The following is a 19,099-nucleotide window of genomic DNA, read 5'->3' on the forward strand; positions in this document are numbered from 1 at the left end:
AACCTTTTTAAAAATCCAAATCGAATGAATCAAAACTCAAATTCCGAGAAGTGAAGGTTCTTTTTTTGGACATTGAAATGACTTTGTGACTATGGTGTGATCAACATGCTTTTTAGGTCTACAAGCTAAGTGTTTGTTTTCCCACCGCGTCTAATCACGTCATAATTGCCACAAAAAAAGCGGACAGGAAAAAAAACGTCCACAATGCGCTTTTAGATGGAAGGGTATTCATCACAGCTCTGTTTTTGTCTTACAGGGTATTTACGGACTGGAAGCAGCCATTGTAGAGATCAAAGAGTGTAAAAATCAAATTAGAGTGAGAGATCTTGAGGCAGAGGCCATGACCAAAGAGATCAACCAGCTTGAGATGAGAATCAATGACCTGATGGACGAAAATGAGGATTTCCGAGAAAAACTGGGTCAGTTCTTCAAAAGAAACTATCTTTTCCCATCTCTTCGTCTACTAAGAAACTGACCAACATGAAAACATTCATTTGTTTCTTTCATGTTTTTTCTTAACCCCCAAGGTCTGGAGCCAAAACAGGAAGTAGATCTGACTGTGTTCAGGCGAGCCAAAGATCTAAGACAGCGACAGTACAAAGCAGAAAATCAAGTCCTCACCAAAGAGGTACAGAGAGGATTACAAATGTTACAATAACTGCTTTTTTACCACAATGTTCTCTGATCAGCTCGCCCCTCATTCCTTCATTTCATTCTAGATTGAACGGCTGGAAGAAGAAAGACTTGAGCTGAAGAAAGAAATACGACGCATTGTGAAGGAAAGAGGTGATGCAGAAATCGTGGAATTTTCAAAAAGCCAATTTATGTAGCAACATCATTATCCATCAATCAATTTATCTGTCACATTTATTCAAACAAGGTCAGGGTGTCCGCGGGGTCTTAAAAAGTATTACAAGTTGATAAATCAATTTAGCGAAAATTAAGCCTATTAAAAAGTATTAAACGGCATTTTCCAAGGTATTACATTGTGTAGCTTGTTTTCAATAAGTATATAAATTGTCCAAAGAGGTTGTATTCTACAGTCTGCCTGAATGTAATCATTGCGTAGGTGTGTAGTGTGATTCTGTGTAGTTTATTTATGGCATCCCGTTGGATTTGACGTCATCTGAACAGGACATCGCACGCTCACTGCTTGATAGCGCGCAAAGGTCCGTTTACGCCGGTTGTTAAACAACATCGTTATGGGGAAATGCAAGTTTGCGTCCAAATGGTTGGAAGATAAGGAGGAAGGACAATCAATACTGTATATAGTAAATGTGAGGTAAAGCGTGTCGCCAATGTAACCGGTTAAAACTCCAAGTGGCGATGAGGTCTTAAAATGTATGGAAAGGGTCTTAAAAAAGGTCTTAAAAGGTCTTACATTTGACTTCAGGATTCCTGCATATACCCTGAAGGTACAATTCCAGTATAATGGTGATCAGGGAGAAATCCTTCAGTATTCAAGGGGGTACCCAGAATTTCCTAAAGCATGTTATCTGTTATCACGACCACAGTCATGTTGTCAGAAAATGAAGGATGGAATTCATTATGAAGTTGCAACCCTTACCCCCCACTCAGTGATGGAGTGATCTCTAGATGTAGTTACACTCACATCTGAATGAGGCTCCTCCTTTAAGGTGTAGGGTTTAAATAGAGCAGCAAGCTTCAGGAGGAACTTTCCTCTCTCCGGCAGAAACATTTCTTTACAAAATGTACAGAAAAGCATTCTCTTTGAACTGATTTGAATGATTTGAGATATCAACCTATAATTGTATGAGTGGCGCATTCAAATATTACATTATTTAATATTTTGAACAGGATGGATACATTAGAAAGAGGTCGAGAGAGCCACATATCTTAACATGTGGGCAAATAAAAGCAGAACGATGTGCAAAACAATCAGAATCAGGTTTATCACCAGGTAGGTCGACACGTACGAGGAAATTGACTTGGTGTCGTGGTGCAAAAGTAAAAAAAAATTAATATAGTAAAATAAAAATAAAATAAAGCAGTATCTACTTGTCTTACAGAGTTGTTCCCTTCTTATAACTGATAAACACATAGAAAATGATTCGATATGCACATTGCACTGTTTCTAAAGTGTTAGTAACCATACTTTCTGTCTACAGGCATCCCTCAGTCCAGCCTTTGGCAGGAGGAGGACCCTCGGTCCAGCAGAAGGGAACAGCTGCCTCTCAAACACAGCAACACTTACACAGATGAAGAGATCAGACGCAAAGTAAGCCTGGAACTAATCACGCCATTTCTCGCATGTCAACTTCAATCAAAGCCCATGTGCTATAAAGAGAAGCTAATGGCTTTCCACAGAACAATCGTTTGTCATGTTATCCAACCCAACTGTTTGTGTTTAGCATTTGATTTGATCTGATCATCAGTCATCCAGGGAGGTCTGCTCTATGTCCAGAATGTCAGAAGGATGAAATGAAATGATTACATGGTTATGTACACATCTTACTTTCAATCATGAAGAAAGCAGAACAGCATATTGTATTGAGTACTGTTTGGGTAAAGAAAAATGAAATGAAGCAGAATGGAAAAGACATGTAATCCATGAAGTTTGGAAGAATGTGTACAATATCAGATTCACCATTATTGTATCCGAAATAATTTACAATGAAAAGATTGCACCATCGCAATATATATAGAAAATAAGAAATTGATGAACAAAACACAGACAAGGCCAACACAATATTGTCATAGTAGTATTTTTAACATAATATCAGTAATTCATTTTGTTAATATCACCATTTTCATCCGTACCGATGTATTGCGACACCCCAAATTTGAACTATATATCAAACATTTTAATATACAGAGTATCAGTCCAAAGTGATTTGTGAATTCAACATAAATACAGTTGACACAATACATGTTGCACCTGCACCTATAAAGGTTTTAAGGTTTTCTATCATGCAAAATGCACTTTTTTATGTCTTTTATAGATAAATATGTGTGTCGGGGAACTCACGCAGCGTCAGAAAATAAAACCCTCTCTCTTTTCCTCCGTACCCAAATCTCTAAAAACGGGGCTACAACGGAGCTGATCCAGATTTGCGTCCGATATGACGTAATATCTGAAATGTAGGCTGGCTTTACACCCACGGCCCTATCAGAAAGTTGCTATCAGAAACAATGCCCGACTGTTTTGGACGTAATATGGTCTGTGTTTACATTAGCATCGCTAACACTCAGAGCTAACCTGTACTGGAGAGCATGTGTGTGAAGAAGCAGGAAATAAAAAGGAACTCACCTTGTGGTATAACCGGCAAGAGAGAAAGCCTTTGAGCTCCATACTGTTTCAGAAACAATCCTTGATAATCCATGATATGGCGTTTCATCACGGCAGTATTTAGTTTAGACAGTAGCTGCCGGGTCCCGCATGAGCTCAGACCCCTCCTTTTTGAAACAGGAAGTGAAATAGAGGGATATGAGGCATGGCTAGAATGGGTGATCTGTTTGGTATTTTGAGCAAAACACTTCATTGACATTATTTATATATTTGTATATATCTGAGACCTATGCTATTGCCTAAAAATAGCATGATAGGTCCACTTTAACTTTTGATTACTCCTTCTTTGCAGAATGAGTACCTACAAAAGGAGCTGAGCAATAAGGAGAGAGAGCTCAAACTCCAGAAGACCCAGTTCTACATGAAGAGTGAGTACACATTAACGATTCGATTCACTTCTATAAGTTGTCTGACAACCCTTAGTAGAAGAGAATAATGTCCTGCAGGGATAGTTAAGCAGTTTTTCACAACACGATACGTTTTAGTGTAATGAAATGCATCAGTGTCACAGATATGGTTCTGTAAGGTTAGGTAAGGTACGTTTATTTATATAGCACATTTTCAGGCAATTCAAAGTGATTTACATCATCATTAACACTTAATAAGAAGACAACAGAAGGGAACACAATAAATAAACACAATGGAATAACAGATTCGTAAAAACCATGCATAAAAGAGATGCAGAATAGTTTAAAAACTGCATTGTAAATACAGTAGGTGCTAAAACAAGCTAAAATACTTCTGGGTAAGCAGCTGTAAAAAGTAATGTTTTTAGCCTCGACTTGAAAGAACTCAGCGTTGATGAAGACCTCAGGTTTTCTGGAAGTTTGTTCCGTTAGTGGGGAGCATAAAAACTCAAAGCGGTGTTTAAACCCATAGTGGATGAGCTGTCAAAAGAGAAAGGAGACCTGGAGGCTGCGCTGAGAGACGTCCTCAGAGCAATGAGGAATAACCGAGAGACGGCTCCATCTGAAGCTGCCATCGACATCTCCCGTCTGGAGAGGTTAGCCAAGGTGAGCGCCTACCATCTATTTGATTATTTTTTATTTGATTTATTTTGAATGTGTAAAACAATAATAATAATGAAATGAAACATGATAATTATTATACTATATAAACTTAAAGGTAGGGTAGGTAATTCACTTCAGAAACACTTTTTGTTATATTCCATGGAATGCTCTTAACATCCCGATAGCAATGAATATATTAAATGCTTTGACAATAAATACATACAAAATATGTCATCTGTGGAAGCCGTGGCGCTGTAAAAAGCACGACCAATCATCTGAGCCGGCCCGGCTAAAATAACTGGATGGCCTACCTGCCTGTCAGCCTTCCATCTGTGCACAAACTTATCTCGTGCCCTCATTGGTCATGTGCGCGTTCGTGTGTGTTGGAGGAGGGGCTCTGTAAGGAAGTCTGAAGGAAGGGGCAGATTTTTTTCGGCTGTGTACTTTCAGATTCGCACTCGAGCTGGTTTCTCCATTCTTACCTACCCTACCTTTAAGCAGTGTGAAATTGATAAACAAAAATATTACTGACTTAAAAATTATATATAAACAAATGATCTACTTAATTACACATCTGAAAAAGGGTGGGAAGTAGTTTAAACGTATTTAATCCCACCCCTTCTCCCAACAACTAAATGATTAACATATATATATATATATTTATTTTGCTTAAAAAAATACATTTTTTCTTAACAAAACATAAAAACAACAAATAAATAAACAAACAAATACACGAAAAAGGTAAATGGTAATCAAGAAAAGATAAAATAACAAATAAATAAATAAACCGTAATCTAAAGTCAAAGACATATATCTTGCCATGACTAGCTTAATCCTCGTGGTTTTGTTCCTATCTTTATAACTACATCAAGAATATAGGTTTGTCTAACCAGGAGATCTGGAAGTCGCTGAGATCAAGAATTTCTTTGCAAGAGCGTCTCTCTTAACCCTCCTGCTGTGTTCGGGTCAAATCTGACCGATTTACTACTTTCATCAATCACAACTTTTTTGTTTTACATTCGATTGCATTAATATAAGGCTTTATGATATCCTTCACAGTAGACATTTGAACATATACAATTGCTGATCACCACTTTCATTGAATTTTGGATGATTTAGTCAACTTTGAAACACCCATGGTGTTCCCGGTCAAAAATGACCGCCATAAAGAAAAGGAATTAGTAACCATCCGGATCAGATAAGACACACACACACACACACACACACACACACACACACACACACACACACACACACACACACACACACACACACACACCCCGCTCTTATGTGCCCATCCCCCCACATGGATCACACCTGGCACACGCAATACATGTTCAGTGTCTATTCTTTGTATATATACTGCAGTTGTTCATGTATACCAGTAGTCTGATACAATATGTACAGTTTGAAAGGGTGTTAAATGAATTTTGGTGATGATTAATGGTTTTTGTGTTAATGTAATAGCAGTTAAAACATGACCGGTCAAATTTGACCGTGAACACCAAAGTAAGGGGGGGAAACGAAGACAATAGGAGGGTTAACTCAGAAGTGGCAAATAGAACATAAATCATAGAGGTTACAAAGAAAAACATAGAACAATTAATAATTTATTGAATTCTTAGTCTTGATTTTGCTGTATTTTTTCCCATCAATCTGTTTTTATTATAATGTTGTGGAGCAGAGCGACAGAGGTCATCTTCAGCAGGGAATGTACGTCTCCTTTCTTAAGATGTAAGATGCTTAATAAAAGCAAAAATGTTTTCCCAAAGAGTAGAACGAAGCGGTATAAAAACAGTTTTATCCCAGCAGCTGTTGCACAAATCAACACATCATAGGAGTGTCACACAGATGCCTATTTTTATTTATTTATTTAATTATGAATTTTGAATGTCCATGTTTGTACTGGTGTTTTCCTTCTTAAAATGTTTTTGAAATATTTTGAGATTTGGTTGAGCAGGGTATACTTGTACTTTTTACTAGTCCTTTTATTAGAGATGTGTCTGTTGTTTGTGTTTGTTTTTAGTGTCAGGATGGATCCCTTGTCTTTTTCTCTGCAAACAAAATCTACCTACGGGTACAAATAAATAACCTGAACCTGAAGAGTTGACTCCAGTGGTACATATAATGAGATAGATATTTATCCAGCACCTTACTTTTCTAAAAGTTGGAATAAGTTGTAAATGTGTGCTGCTTCAGTATCATGTCTGGCTTAAAATGTGAAAAAAATGATCATATCATTAAATGCAAATCTAATTCTGAATGTTCTTGGCTACCCATTTAAAGCCGACTAAAAACAAAAGGCTTATTTTGTTGACACAAAATGGGGTCAAAACAACACTATTTAGAAAACAACTGAATGGTACCGTTGCAATGAGATGAAAATAAGTGGTACTAGTCGGAAGATGTCGCAGTTGCATTATGAGATAATAGCAGCAATGTTACTTTTAGTGTGAATGCAGATCATGTTTCTTTAGCTGTGTCATTACAAAAACATAACCGATCCAGTGAAAATGCTTCTAAATTACAAAGTAAGGTTTTAAACCACTGCAAACTGTGATCACATGATTGTCTGTGAGTAGTTTCCTGAAATATTTCACAGTCCCAGTTGTGTTTTAACAGTTAGATCTGCTGAACTGTGCAATATTTCAGTGTTTTTGTCAGTTGATGAAGCAGATGGCTTGTCACATAGCAATTTAGCAAACCAAGAAAGGTTGAGGGTTGTCCCACTTTCCAGGGATTGAGCTCTGCAATCATCCGGCATATACAAGATTATATAAATCACATTTCAGAGAGGAGGATAATTGTTGTTTGGCTTGTTGTTATACTACTGGGCTCAGCATCAGACATAATGAGCAGAAGAGGAAGTAGAGCTGCAATTGTGAAATGACTTGAGATATTACAGAGAATTTTATTAAATTGATCCTGTTGTGATTTTGGGAGAATCTATCCTAAACAAAGACATTTAGTGTGTCAAATACTGTTTGACTGGATTTCTCTGCAGAACCACAATACTCAATGTAGATATTATTGCTGACATATTTGGCTTTTACCAAATATTGCACTTTAAACCTCACTCCTGTCCATATTGTGATTTCCAACATTTCCAACAATTGTGCAGCCCTAAGAGGAAGAAACAGGAAGTGCCAGCTGCAAGGATCACATGAAAATAAACACAATATTCAGTAGAGTTAATGGTTTCATTACTGTTAGCAATGTCAATTTTGAAAAATAAGGAATTGCGTGTTTAAGTGGTGGCAAACGTTCAATAAAGAGATTATTGGTTGACCCGTTACACTGAAAGATAGGCAACATTTCAAATAATCTTTTCTATTTCACAGATTCTGCAAGTTTTTATGTTTTTTTTGGGTTTGTTTCAGAGGTGGGAAGTAGTGGAGTACAAATACTTTGTTACTGTACTTAAGTACATTTTTCTGGTAGCAGTACTTTACTCCACTACTTATTTTTCTGACAACTTTATACATTTTTAACACAAACACCTGTACTTTCTACTTCTTACATTTTGAACCCAAATACCTGTACTTTCTACTTCTTACATTTTGAACACAAATACCTGTACTTTCTACTTCTTACATTTTGAACACAAATACCTGTACTTTCTACTTCTTACATGTTGAACACAAATACCTGAACTTTCTACTTCTTACATTTTCCAAACAGGCTGGTTCCTTTAGTTTGAATGTGTGTTTGGTGGCGTGATCATTATTATTTAGAGTCATTGCGTGCCTATTGATTTGAACACGATCCGTGTATCCATCATTTCCTGGTCTTCTCTAAAGAAGAGGGACCAATGAAAACGTTGTCATGTTGCCGTTGTTCAGCATGGAAACATTCATTAGCTAACAATGACATTATTGTTCTATTAATATAAAGGGAGGTCAGGTACTCTTTAAAACAGCTGCTAGTTATGGGTTCTTTTTACTTAAGTACATTTCGAAGCCTCTTTACTTTTACTTGAGTAAAGAAGTTTAGTCAGTACTTCTACTTTTACCAGAGTATTTTTAAACACGAGTATCTGTACTTCTACTCGAGTAAAGGATGTGTGTACTTTTGCCATCTCTGGTTTGTTTTGACTGTGCTCGCCCCTCATATCTCAGGTTATAGATGGCAGCAACATGATTGGGCAGTCTGAGTCCCAAATCCAGCAGCTGTTGGGGAGAAATGAAGAACTGAGACAGGAGTTGAAGTTGGCCCGGGAAGAAGCAACCGGACGTTTCAGTCAGCTCGCTGGAGCCAAAGAAAAGGTACACAATATTTTGATATGTCAAGATAAAATGGGATGCTCTTGACTGATAATGACAAACAACATGTTTTTATGATTATCCATCCGTGACGTACTCATGAACGCGATATCTCAGGAATGCCTCGAGGGAATTTCTATCAAATTTGGCACAAACGCTCAATTGGACTCAAGAATGAACTGATAACAATGTTGTGTTCAAATGTCAAGGTGTGTCCTCAGAAAAAATGGCTTTGGCTATTACCTAATCATTCGCCTGTTCATTCTGACAGTATGCAGAAATGTCTTATAGGATAAAACTCTGACATTTTGTTAGGTGCTTAAGGTAAACTGTAACTCGACTTGTTGGCTGAGGCATGAACTTTTCTATCTAATACTTCTGGAACCCGTTAAGGGAATTTCTTAACATTTGGCACAATCTTCCAGTGCACTCTAGCATGAACTGATTAGATTTGGCCTCCATCCCAACGCAAAGGTCTCAGGACATGGATTGTGGGAATTCTTAAGATTTGGGTAAAACGTCAACTGGAAGAATTATTAGAATTTTTTGGTAAAGGTCACTCTGTCCTGACAAAAGACGAATTGGGCCATAAATCACAAATTAACTTGCTTACTAGGACAATTTACCCCAAATGTCTCTCGGAAAAAACAGTTAAGTGATGACATTTTGGTCCGACGAGGTGTACAACTGGGTTTCAAATGTTAATCCTGATCCATGAACTTCTCTATCTAATCCTTCCAGAGGGGAAATGCGATATCCAAGGGAAGACTCGAGGGAATTTCTTAAAATGTGGCACAAATCTCCAGTAGACTGAAGTTTAAACTGATTTTGGGGATCAAAGTCTTTGTTAATTTACATCAATCCCATTCGTGCAAACACAAAATCTCAGGAATTGCATTGTGGGAATTGCTTCAGATTCGGATCAAATGTCAACTGGATGAAGATTAGAGCTTGCTGATCATGGTGGCTGTGTCCTCACAAAACACGTATTTGGCAATAACTTAAACATTCGGTTGTTAATTATGACAATTCACACAAATGTGCTATAGGATGAAACAATGACATTTTGTTTAGACATTAACATACCTTTGTTCGGCAGGGATTCCAAATGTAATCGTGACTCTTGAATTCATCGATCTAATGCTTTAGGAGGAAAATAAGATATCCCAGTAACCACTCGAGGGAATTTCTTGAAATTTGGCACAAACGTTGAGTAGACTCGAGTATGAACTGATTCGATTCTGGGGTTCAAGGGTCAAAGTCATCGTAACTTAACATCCATCCCATCCTTGAGAACACAACATCTCTATCAAAGCAATGCTGGAATTGCTTCAGATTTGAGTCATCCACCAGATGAATGATTAGAAATGTGTGGTCACGGTCTCTGTGTCCTCATAAGACACGCTTTCTGGCCATACTACGAGAACTCACTGAAACTTAAACTGCAGCTTGGCTGAAGTTTTCAATGTTATCCTTTTGGAAACAAAATGCAATATCTGAGGGAAGCCTTAAGGTGAATTCCTTAAAATTTGACACAAACGTCCTGTGGACTCAAGCATTTTTGGGGTTAAACACATCCCATTCATGTGAACTGCCAAATCTCACAAAATACATTGTGGGAGTTTCTCCAGATTTGGGAAAAATGTCCTCTCTACATAAATAAAAATGATTCCAATTTTATGTTTTAAAGGTCCCATGTCACGGCCATTTCTACTGATCATAATTCCATTGTTGAGGTCTACTAAAATAGATTTACATTGTTCAATTTTCCAAACTCACATTGGTTTCTCATACAGCATCTCTGTATAGTATGTGTATTCACTCTCTGTCCTAAAACCGTGTTGGCGGGACGTTGCGTTGCTCGCTGCTGGAGCGGACAGTGTGAGCTGGGTTCATTTCCTGCTTGCTGCGTGGGGGCTGCGAGACAGCGAGACATCGCGAATGGACGCGGGAAGGGGGGGGCGGTGCTGAGGGGGCTGCAACACCCCCATCTGCGAGGCTCCACTAGCACCCGCACCCCCAAACACGGCGCACCTACAGTGTAAGTGCGCCCCAGCGCGTCACAGTTTTGTGTGTGTGTGTGTGTGTGTGTGTGTGTGTGTGTGTGTGTGTGTGTGTGTGTGTGTGGTGTGTGTGGTGTGTGTGTGTGTGTGTGTGTGTGTGTGTGTGTGTGTTGTGTGTGTGTGTGTGTGTGTGTGTGTGTGTGTGTGTGTGTGTGTGTGTGTGTGTGTGTGTGTGTGTGTGTGTGTGTGTGGAGCTCCACGGATTGGTCCATTTGGGTATGGGCACGTCACTGTACCCAGGAAGAAAATGAGAAATGTCCAACGAGGCGTTCTGGGGCAGCATAGACAGGTATTTTCTGTGTTAGAGTTTTATTCGCTACAGGGTGTACTTTGAGGGTTTGTGACTCTGCAGACCGTTTACATGCAGAAAAACCTTCATAACACACAAGGGGACGGGTAATAACCGGAAAAGCATGACATGGGACCTTTAAAGTCAAAGTCACTTTGTCCTTACAAAACATGTGTTTGGCCATAACTCAGGAATGTACTCGCTAACCAGGACAATTTCCCACAAATGGATAAAATAATAAAACTCTGTATTAACTAACATCCCTCACATTGTGTAACTGCAAAATCTCAGGACATGAATTGTGGGAATTCCTTAAGATTTGGGTCAAACGTCTACTGTATGAAGGATTTAGAATGTGTTAAACCAGGTCACTCTGAACTCAGAAAACACATTTTTGGCAAGATTACATTTCCCTTAATATGATAATACGACACACATGTCTAATAGAATAAAACAATTAAGTGATGACATTTTAGACGGACATGGATTTTAGTGCAGCTTGCCTTATGGGTGGCGTCTATATTCCTTCATTTGGCAGAAAACAAAGCAGTATATTCCACTTTTTTTCCACTTGGTCCGTTTTATCCGGCCTCACATTCGAACATTAATCATCACAGTTTGTTCAAAGTCAGGAGGATAATAAACCATTTTTTATTAAGGCAAACTCACAATATTTACAGCTGTGTGGCGTAACTGTTATTTACAATCAACGCAATAAATATATTTATATGACAGGAGTTACCAAGACACATTTACATTGTGAGAAAGGTTTATGGAGAATTATTCATGTCTCTGTAAGTAATTAGCATGACTGGAACATTTCCTCCAACACAAATTCTCCTCTCCTTTTCAACATGTGTTGCTTGTGCAAGAGAGGAGATAAACAAACATGTATGTGAACTTTTCAGCTTGTGTTCACATTCAATATTCAAACGGATGAAGGATGGCTCCCTGAGGACACACAGGAACATGCTTCTTGGATTTGTTCTTCAAGAAGACAGCCTTGTTTCGTATTGAATCATTTCTCTAAAGGCAGATCTCATAACTCATCTCCCAAGTCCTCCACTTATTACATTGTTTGTTTCGGTGTGCTCTCTATGAATCTGTTTATTTGTTGTATCTGTTTCACATTAGCTTTGTTAGATAGACCCTGGTTCCAGAGTAAACCTGATAAAGATCTTCCTATAATGCCTTTAGTTCCTTTACAGAAGACAGACTCATTCTTATGCATTTATATTGATCCTGTTCAGAAGTCAACTGAGGAACAACTTGATGGCATTTTTAGTCACACTGAAGTTAAGATAAGATAAGATGCATCTTTATTAATCCCTGTGGGGAAATTCAGTAGTTTAACAGCAACAGGGTGAGAATGAAAAACAGGACAGCACAGATTAGAGATTAATACAATTAAAGATACAATCAAAGATACAAATAAAATGATATACAATTAAGTACATTTAAAATAAGAAATTAATTCAAATGAACATGTATACATATTTGGGTCTGTTAGAAAAATCTAATTTGTCACTGGCTTGAGCTTCAATCTCAGGATCCATGTGTTTCTGATCCTCTCCAGAATGGAAGTAGTCATCACATACAGAGCATCAACTAGTTCCTGAACAGTGTCCTTCACATGCTGATATCCAAGAGAGGGAGTTACACAGTCACAAGATGGAGGAATAGAAAGCAGTATTCAATGTTTACTTCAGATTAGCTCCACGTCAGAAATGATCATGCTTGTCATATGTCTATCTCCATAGAGGCTGAATCATCATGTTAATCACATAGCTATCATATGCCTAAAACAGTCCTGATGCTCTTCTAGGTAATCATACATCCTGTCATGTACACAGCTACAGTTGGGATACCTTTGTTAGCATGTTACTCTGATATTGGAAGAGTACATTCAGTAGGGTTAGGGTTAGGGTCAGTATTTTCTCAACAGGGTCCTATATACATATTAAATATATTGCTGAACCTTCATTGTCTATCTCTGTGCTTGTCAGGTGAGCCGGCTGGAAGGAGAGGTGGAGTTGCTGAGGAGGTCAGGCGGCGGGGGGGCTGACCTCCGACCCCTGACCCTCCCCGAGGCCCTGGGTCCCGGCAGCACCGAGGTCATCAGTCCTCTGAACGAGTACGCTGTTCGACTCCTTCAGGTCAGTCCCACTGTCCTCTGAAGGGGAAAGCTGTAAATCAACAATATGTGTGTTCTATAAATTAAACATTTCTGTGATTAATTAGGAGCTCAAAAACAAGGAGGAAACCCTGGAGAAACTCACAGGAACGCTGGAGGAATACAAGGAGAAGTTTTCTGTCATCAGCCACCAACAGGGACTCCTCTATAAAGAGTACCTCAGGTTGGTTAACAGGAAACTTTCTCTCTTGTTTAAAGGGGACCTATCATGCAAAATGCACTTTTTGATGTCTTTTATACATAAATATGTGTCCCCGGTTACGCTGCGTGAGTTCCCCGGTGTGTCGGGGAACTCACGCAGCGTCAGAAAATAAAACCCTCTCTTTTTTTCCTCCGTACCCAAATCTCTAAAAACGGGGCTACAACGGAGCTGATCCAGATTTGCGTCCGATATGACGTAATATCGGAAATGTAGGCTGGCTTTACACCCACGGCCCTATCAGAAACGTTGCTATCAGAAACAATGCCCGACTGTAATATGGTCGGTGTTTACATTAGCATCGCTAGCACTCAGAGCTAACCTGTACTGGAGAGCATGTGTGTGAAGAAGCAGGAAATAAAAAGGAACTCACCTTGTGGTATAACCGGCAAGAGAGAAAGCCTTTGAGCTCCATACTGTTTCAGAATGAATCCTTGATAATCCATGATATGGCGTTTCATCACGGCAGTATTTAGTTTAGACAGTAGCTGCCGGGTCCCGCATGAGCTCAGACCCCTCATTTTTTTTAAAGCTTTTTACCCCAAATCAGCACTTTTGAAACAGGAAGTGAAATAGAGGGATATGAGGCATGGCTAGAATGGGTGATCTGTTTGGTATTTTGAGCAAAACACTCCATAGACATGTTTTTTATATATTTTTATATATCTGAGACCTATGCTATTGCCTAAAAATAGCATGATAGGTGACCTTTAAGTTAGTTTGGACTCCTCTATAAAGAGTACCTCAGGTTGGTTAACAGGACACTTTCTCACTCTCTTTGTAAGTGCAAAATAAAATATTCTTTTGTGTTTTTGATCAGTGAAAAGACGGAGTGGCAAAAGGAGAAAGAAACCTTTGCAGAGATGAAGAACAAGCTGGAGGAGCAGAAGCAGGTGGACGCTGTTAAAATCCAGGAATTCAACGTAAGTCAGACGAGGAAAAGTGACTGCATATTGTTGCAAGATGGGCTGCATTTTTGTAGCAGACTTTCCCCAAGCGCTTTACATTTGCCTCTCATTAACCCACACACACACACACATATACCCCGTTGTTCAAAGATGGGTAATTCTCAGAAGAGCTTGCGGTATGGGACTAGATGTTATCTAGATGTTTTATATCCCTGTTGCTGCGTGTCAGTCCGACTTCTACCCCTCACTTAATAAATGTGAAACACACATGAGGGTCTACTCACTCTGTCTTGTAGTTTAAAATATGAACGAGTCCCTTGAGAGTGTGTGAGAAGGAGAAAGATAGAGCTTTCAACCGTTGGTGTTTGCACATGTTGGGGATAAGATTACACACGTGTCGGTGTTTTTTAAATGATAAAACTGTGTCTGTGCCTCATTGAGTTTGAATCATTGTTTCACAAATTACGCTTTTGAAAATAAATTAGCCTTTCAACAACAAAAAGTGCTGAATTTTCATTGAAGTATTTATATTAATAGCAATAAAATCTAATTAAAATAGGTGTGCCTTATTATTAATACAATGTCCCACTGATTTTTGAATCATTCGGTCAGATGTTTTGGAGGAAATTGAGAGGAAATAAAACTAAAATAGCCGAATAATAATAATGAAATGTGTATTAAATAGAAAAAACACTTAAATTCAACCAAAAGAAGTTTGTCTTTTTTGTACAGTGTTGCATTGTAATACAATGCTGCATTGATTTAGAGTCATTGTTTCACATGACTTGAAAGCTATTGAAAAGAAAGACAGTATTTTTAAGATATTTATATTAAAAACTCATTTAAAAAAAGGTGTGTCTTAAGGTCAGAGTAACTATACAATGCTGCGTTTTTTTGAGTTATTGGGTAATTTAAAAAATAAAAACAGCTACATTTTAATTGTCAATTTAATTGTTTAATGAATGTCAAATAGATAAAGCAGTGGAATTCCAGAAAAGGTGTCTTTTTTTTTTGCAGAGTAGTGATACAATGCTGCATTGATTTCCAGTCATTGGGTCACATGACATGAAAGTCATTTGACTTGAACAAAAATGCAGGAAAAAGCACTGAAATGTATCAAAAAGAGGGTTGTCTTATTTTTCCAGTATAGTAATAAAATGCTGCTTTGATGTCAAACTGTAATCCATTGTCCTCTTTGCTTCACTGCTGTGTTCCCCCCCCCCCCCCCCAAAAAAAACGTAATTTCACCCGTCAGGAGCTGCTAGACACCCTTCAAAAGGACCCAGAGGAAATCAGGAGACAGTTGAGCGAAGCGTTGCGAAGGTCCACGTTGCTGAAGGTTAACGAGAAGAAGCTAACGAGGCGCTACACCACTCTGCTGGAGCAAGAGCAGCACCTTCGCAAGGAGAACGGCAAGATGAAGGATGACAGCAGCAACATGCAGGCCTCCGTCACCCAGAGGATGGGCTACCTGCAGAGATACAAGGTACAATGCCTCGGTGAACGTGAGTTGTTTGACTTTCTTGTCCGCAGCAGCAGAAAGCATTTTAGAATGTTTGAATGAATCAAAGTGGGTCGTCACCGTCGATTTTCTCTTATGCTCCAACACACAGTTGCATGGGGTGCAGAATAGTTTCCCCCCACTTATCGGCGTACTGCTTTGCCTGGTCTTTAGCAGAAATGTTCGTAGGCAAATGAGATGGATTCGATTTTTTCATCTTGGTCAGAGCCGTATAATAGTATATAATAATAATAGTATAATAGTATATAATAATCTATATGGCGCTGATCTTGTTGTTTTCTCTCTCGTGTGAGTTCCACACATTCACTCTACGGTGTTGTTTACCTGCGCGAGCTGATGACATCACTACTTCACGTTAACTTTTTTTTCCCTCAACTTTGTGTGGAAAAATGCGGGGATTATGCGACCTTTTAATAAATATGCGCCCTTTTAAAAATCTGCGCCATTTTGCTGATTATGCGGTAAATTATGCGATCGCATAATCGCGTTTTTCTGGAGGGTCTAACTTTTAATTGAGTAAAGAAGTTTAGTCAGTACTTCTACTTTTACCAGAGTATTTTTAAACATGAGTATCTGTACTTCTACTTGAGTAAAGGATGTGTGTACTTTTGCCATCTCTGACCAGATGTAGCAAAACCATTTGTAATATCTTATTTCCAGGGTAGAAATAGTAAAAGGCGTCCAACAGCTTTCAAAGATTTCAGCAGGAATCATTTGTAATGTCTTATCTGTGACTCCAAACTAGTGTGAACACATAAAGTATTAAGATTTATGAAGATATTATGGCAAACATGGACCAGAATATGAGAATTTCACCCAGTTTGCCAAATACTATAATTTCTTTGGCGAGGCACAACGGGAGAAAGATTGTTTTTCCATGCACTGGTCAAATATGAGAGATAGGGCTATCTTTCATAACATGTCTTCTCCCATACCAGTTAAAATAAAAAACACCTGAAACGTTGGTGTCTTATTCTAGTGCACTGTCCATTTGATCGGTGGATATCTTTTCAATTCAACATAAGTTAGCATTAGAACATGTGTCTTTTAGATCTTTTAACATGTGTTTTCAGAAAACTAAGAACAAAACGTGTCTTAATGGAAGTAATCAATAGATAGGATAAGATAAGATGTACTTTATAATCCCAATTTGGGAAATGTTTTTGTTGCAGCAGCATAAAACAAAACAAGGCATTGCATAGGGATGTGTACCGAGCCCCGGGGCTGAATTATTAAAGACCGTGGTACCGTTAAGCTCCGACGTTATCGGTCTATTTATCAGTACTGGAGACATGTAAAATATATGTCATATGTATTATTGCTACACAAACATTATATTGCAGTTTTAGTGTCGCCAACTCCGTTTCTAATACGCAATAAGACTGCAAAATGCGTCTATGATTATTTTTAGTATTTTCGATCTTTCCAATCCAGACGAGAGATCTCTCTCCCCCGTCTGTGTGCGAGAGGGCGGGGCAGTTTACACACACACACACGCGGCTGCTACATGCAACACACACACACGGCAGAGATGGCGAGGAGAACTAAGCGCTCCGAGGTGTGGTTCAACTTTGTTCACAATTTGTTTAGTTAGTTTACCTTATTTTTTTCTAAGAACCGATAAAAGTACCGTTAAAAGACCGGATCGATAAGCGGTATCGATAAAAGTAGTAGTACCGTTAAAACCTTAACGATACCCATCCCTAGAATTGCACATAATAACACATTTAAAGAGTAGAATAAAGAATTCTAAAATATAAACATCTCAAAATAGAACCAGCATATAGCAATAGGGAAAGAGTCGTGTTAATATACAGTATATTAGGTCAAGATGTCAAAATATATGACTACAGATCTTTAAAGGCTGTTTTCTCACAGTGACTTTGTTCTCATGATTAGCCACTTTAGTAATAATAATAATACATGATACTTGTATAGCGCTTTTCTAGAAACTCAAAGACGCTTAGAAGCTAATAGTGTTGGTTATTAGTAGTACTTGTTCATATATCATTCATTGCCTGTTTTATTGAAAATGTTCTACCTTAATCATGGAGTTTTTATGGCAGTTGACAGTATACTGATTTATGTAGTTTTAAAACCTAGATATCCCAAATTCCCTCTGTGAAACCCTTTCATCAAATGTTCAGATTTCTGTCCCGAAAATGAATGCGAATGAGAAAATATATAAAAATAGGAAGCCTCATTTGCATATTCAAACGTCAAATTTCAGAAAACATGTAATACAACAATAATTTGTTTTAATGTAAGTAAACAACTGCAGAAGTTTCATGGGGATATCTATTAGTAATGATCATGTATTGATGCTATAACCTATACTGTCTCCCTTTAAAATTCCTAAATAAGAGTCATATTTGTGTTATTAACACCGTACAATCATCTTTAACAGCTCTGTCATTTGTTTTATTTTCAGGAAATGGCTGCTTATAAGATAGCAGCGTTACAAAAGGCCTTGGATGACAGTGTGCTCTCCTCAGAGCTGGAGAAGGCCAACAAGCAGTACACGGAGCTAACGGTCAAATACAGAGACGTGCTGCAGAGAGACAGCCGCCTCATTCAGAGAACCAGCAACCTGGAACATTTGCAGGTAATAAAACCCTCAAATGTTCTCTACACCTCCAGTAATGCACCTTTTTATTGTTAAAGGTCACCTATTATGCAAAATCCCCTTTTTCATGTCTCTTCTACATCACCATGTGTCCCCTCTGTGAAAAGAGACTCTGAAAGTTTCAGGAAAAAAGATTCTCTCTCTTTTTGTCCTGATCCATTTATATAAAAACCTGTCTGAAAATGAGCTGATCAGATTTTGGCCACTTTATGGTGTCATAACAATGTTTTGGCTTGTGTAACCATTAGCCAATCACCAACCAAGGTAACCCCCCCCCCCCCCCCCCCTCCCTATCACCTGAATCTCCTCCTAGAGCACCATTGAGTTCTTTTTAACCAAATATCTCTCAGAGGGGCGTGGGGAGGGGCTCCTTATTTTCATCTAAAGTAACAGACAGAGAATCAGCACTTTTGAAACAGGGCTGAAACAGAGGGGATTCTGGGATGCTGCAATGATCTGTTTGGTGTTTGGAGCCAAACACTTCAGAGACATGTTTTGTATATATCTGAGACCAATAATATATTAATGAAAAACTGTATAATAGGGGACCTTTAACTGTTAGCATGGACTTAACATGCAGTGTTATTCCCGTCTCTTAGGGTGAGAATGAGTCTTTTCGGGAGCAGATCTCAGCCATGAACAAAGAACTGGAGATCACGAAGGAGAAACTGAACACTTTGGAACAAGCATGGGACAACGTCAATACAACAGGTAAA

General features: G+C 38.5%; 1 protein-coding gene across 1 annotated transcript in view; it reads left to right on the forward strand.

Annotated features, from left to right (window-relative positions):
- Window positions 1–19,099, forward strand: part of cep290 (centrosomal protein 290) — a 79,386-nt gene that overhangs the window by 12,652 nt on the left and 47,635 nt on the right. The window contains exons 13-25 of the mRNA XM_034149171.1: window positions 257–419; window positions 528–628; window positions 720–786; window positions 2,130–2,239; window positions 3,603–3,678; window positions 4,190–4,323; window positions 8,439–8,585; window positions 12,941–13,090; window positions 13,176–13,291; window positions 14,148–14,250; window positions 15,491–15,721; window positions 18,189–18,362; window positions 18,983–19,094. Of these exons, the coding sequence (XP_034005062.1) occupies window positions 257–419; window positions 528–628; window positions 720–786; window positions 2,130–2,239; window positions 3,603–3,678; window positions 4,190–4,323; window positions 8,439–8,585; window positions 12,941–13,090; window positions 13,176–13,291; window positions 14,148–14,250; window positions 15,491–15,721; window positions 18,189–18,362; window positions 18,983–19,094 (1,684 nt within the window). The remainder of the gene's footprint in view (window positions 1–256; window positions 420–527; window positions 629–719; window positions 787–2,129; window positions 2,240–3,602; window positions 3,679–4,189; window positions 4,324–8,438; window positions 8,586–12,940; window positions 13,091–13,175; window positions 13,292–14,147; window positions 14,251–15,490; window positions 15,722–18,188; window positions 18,363–18,982; window positions 19,095–19,099) is intronic.

Source organism: Trematomus bernacchii, unplaced genomic scaffold (genome assembly GCF_902827165.1).
Source record: "Trematomus bernacchii unplaced genomic scaffold, fTreBer1.1, whole genome shotgun sequence".
Lineage (NCBI taxonomy): Eukaryota > Metazoa > Chordata > Actinopteri > Perciformes > Nototheniidae > Trematomus > Trematomus bernacchii.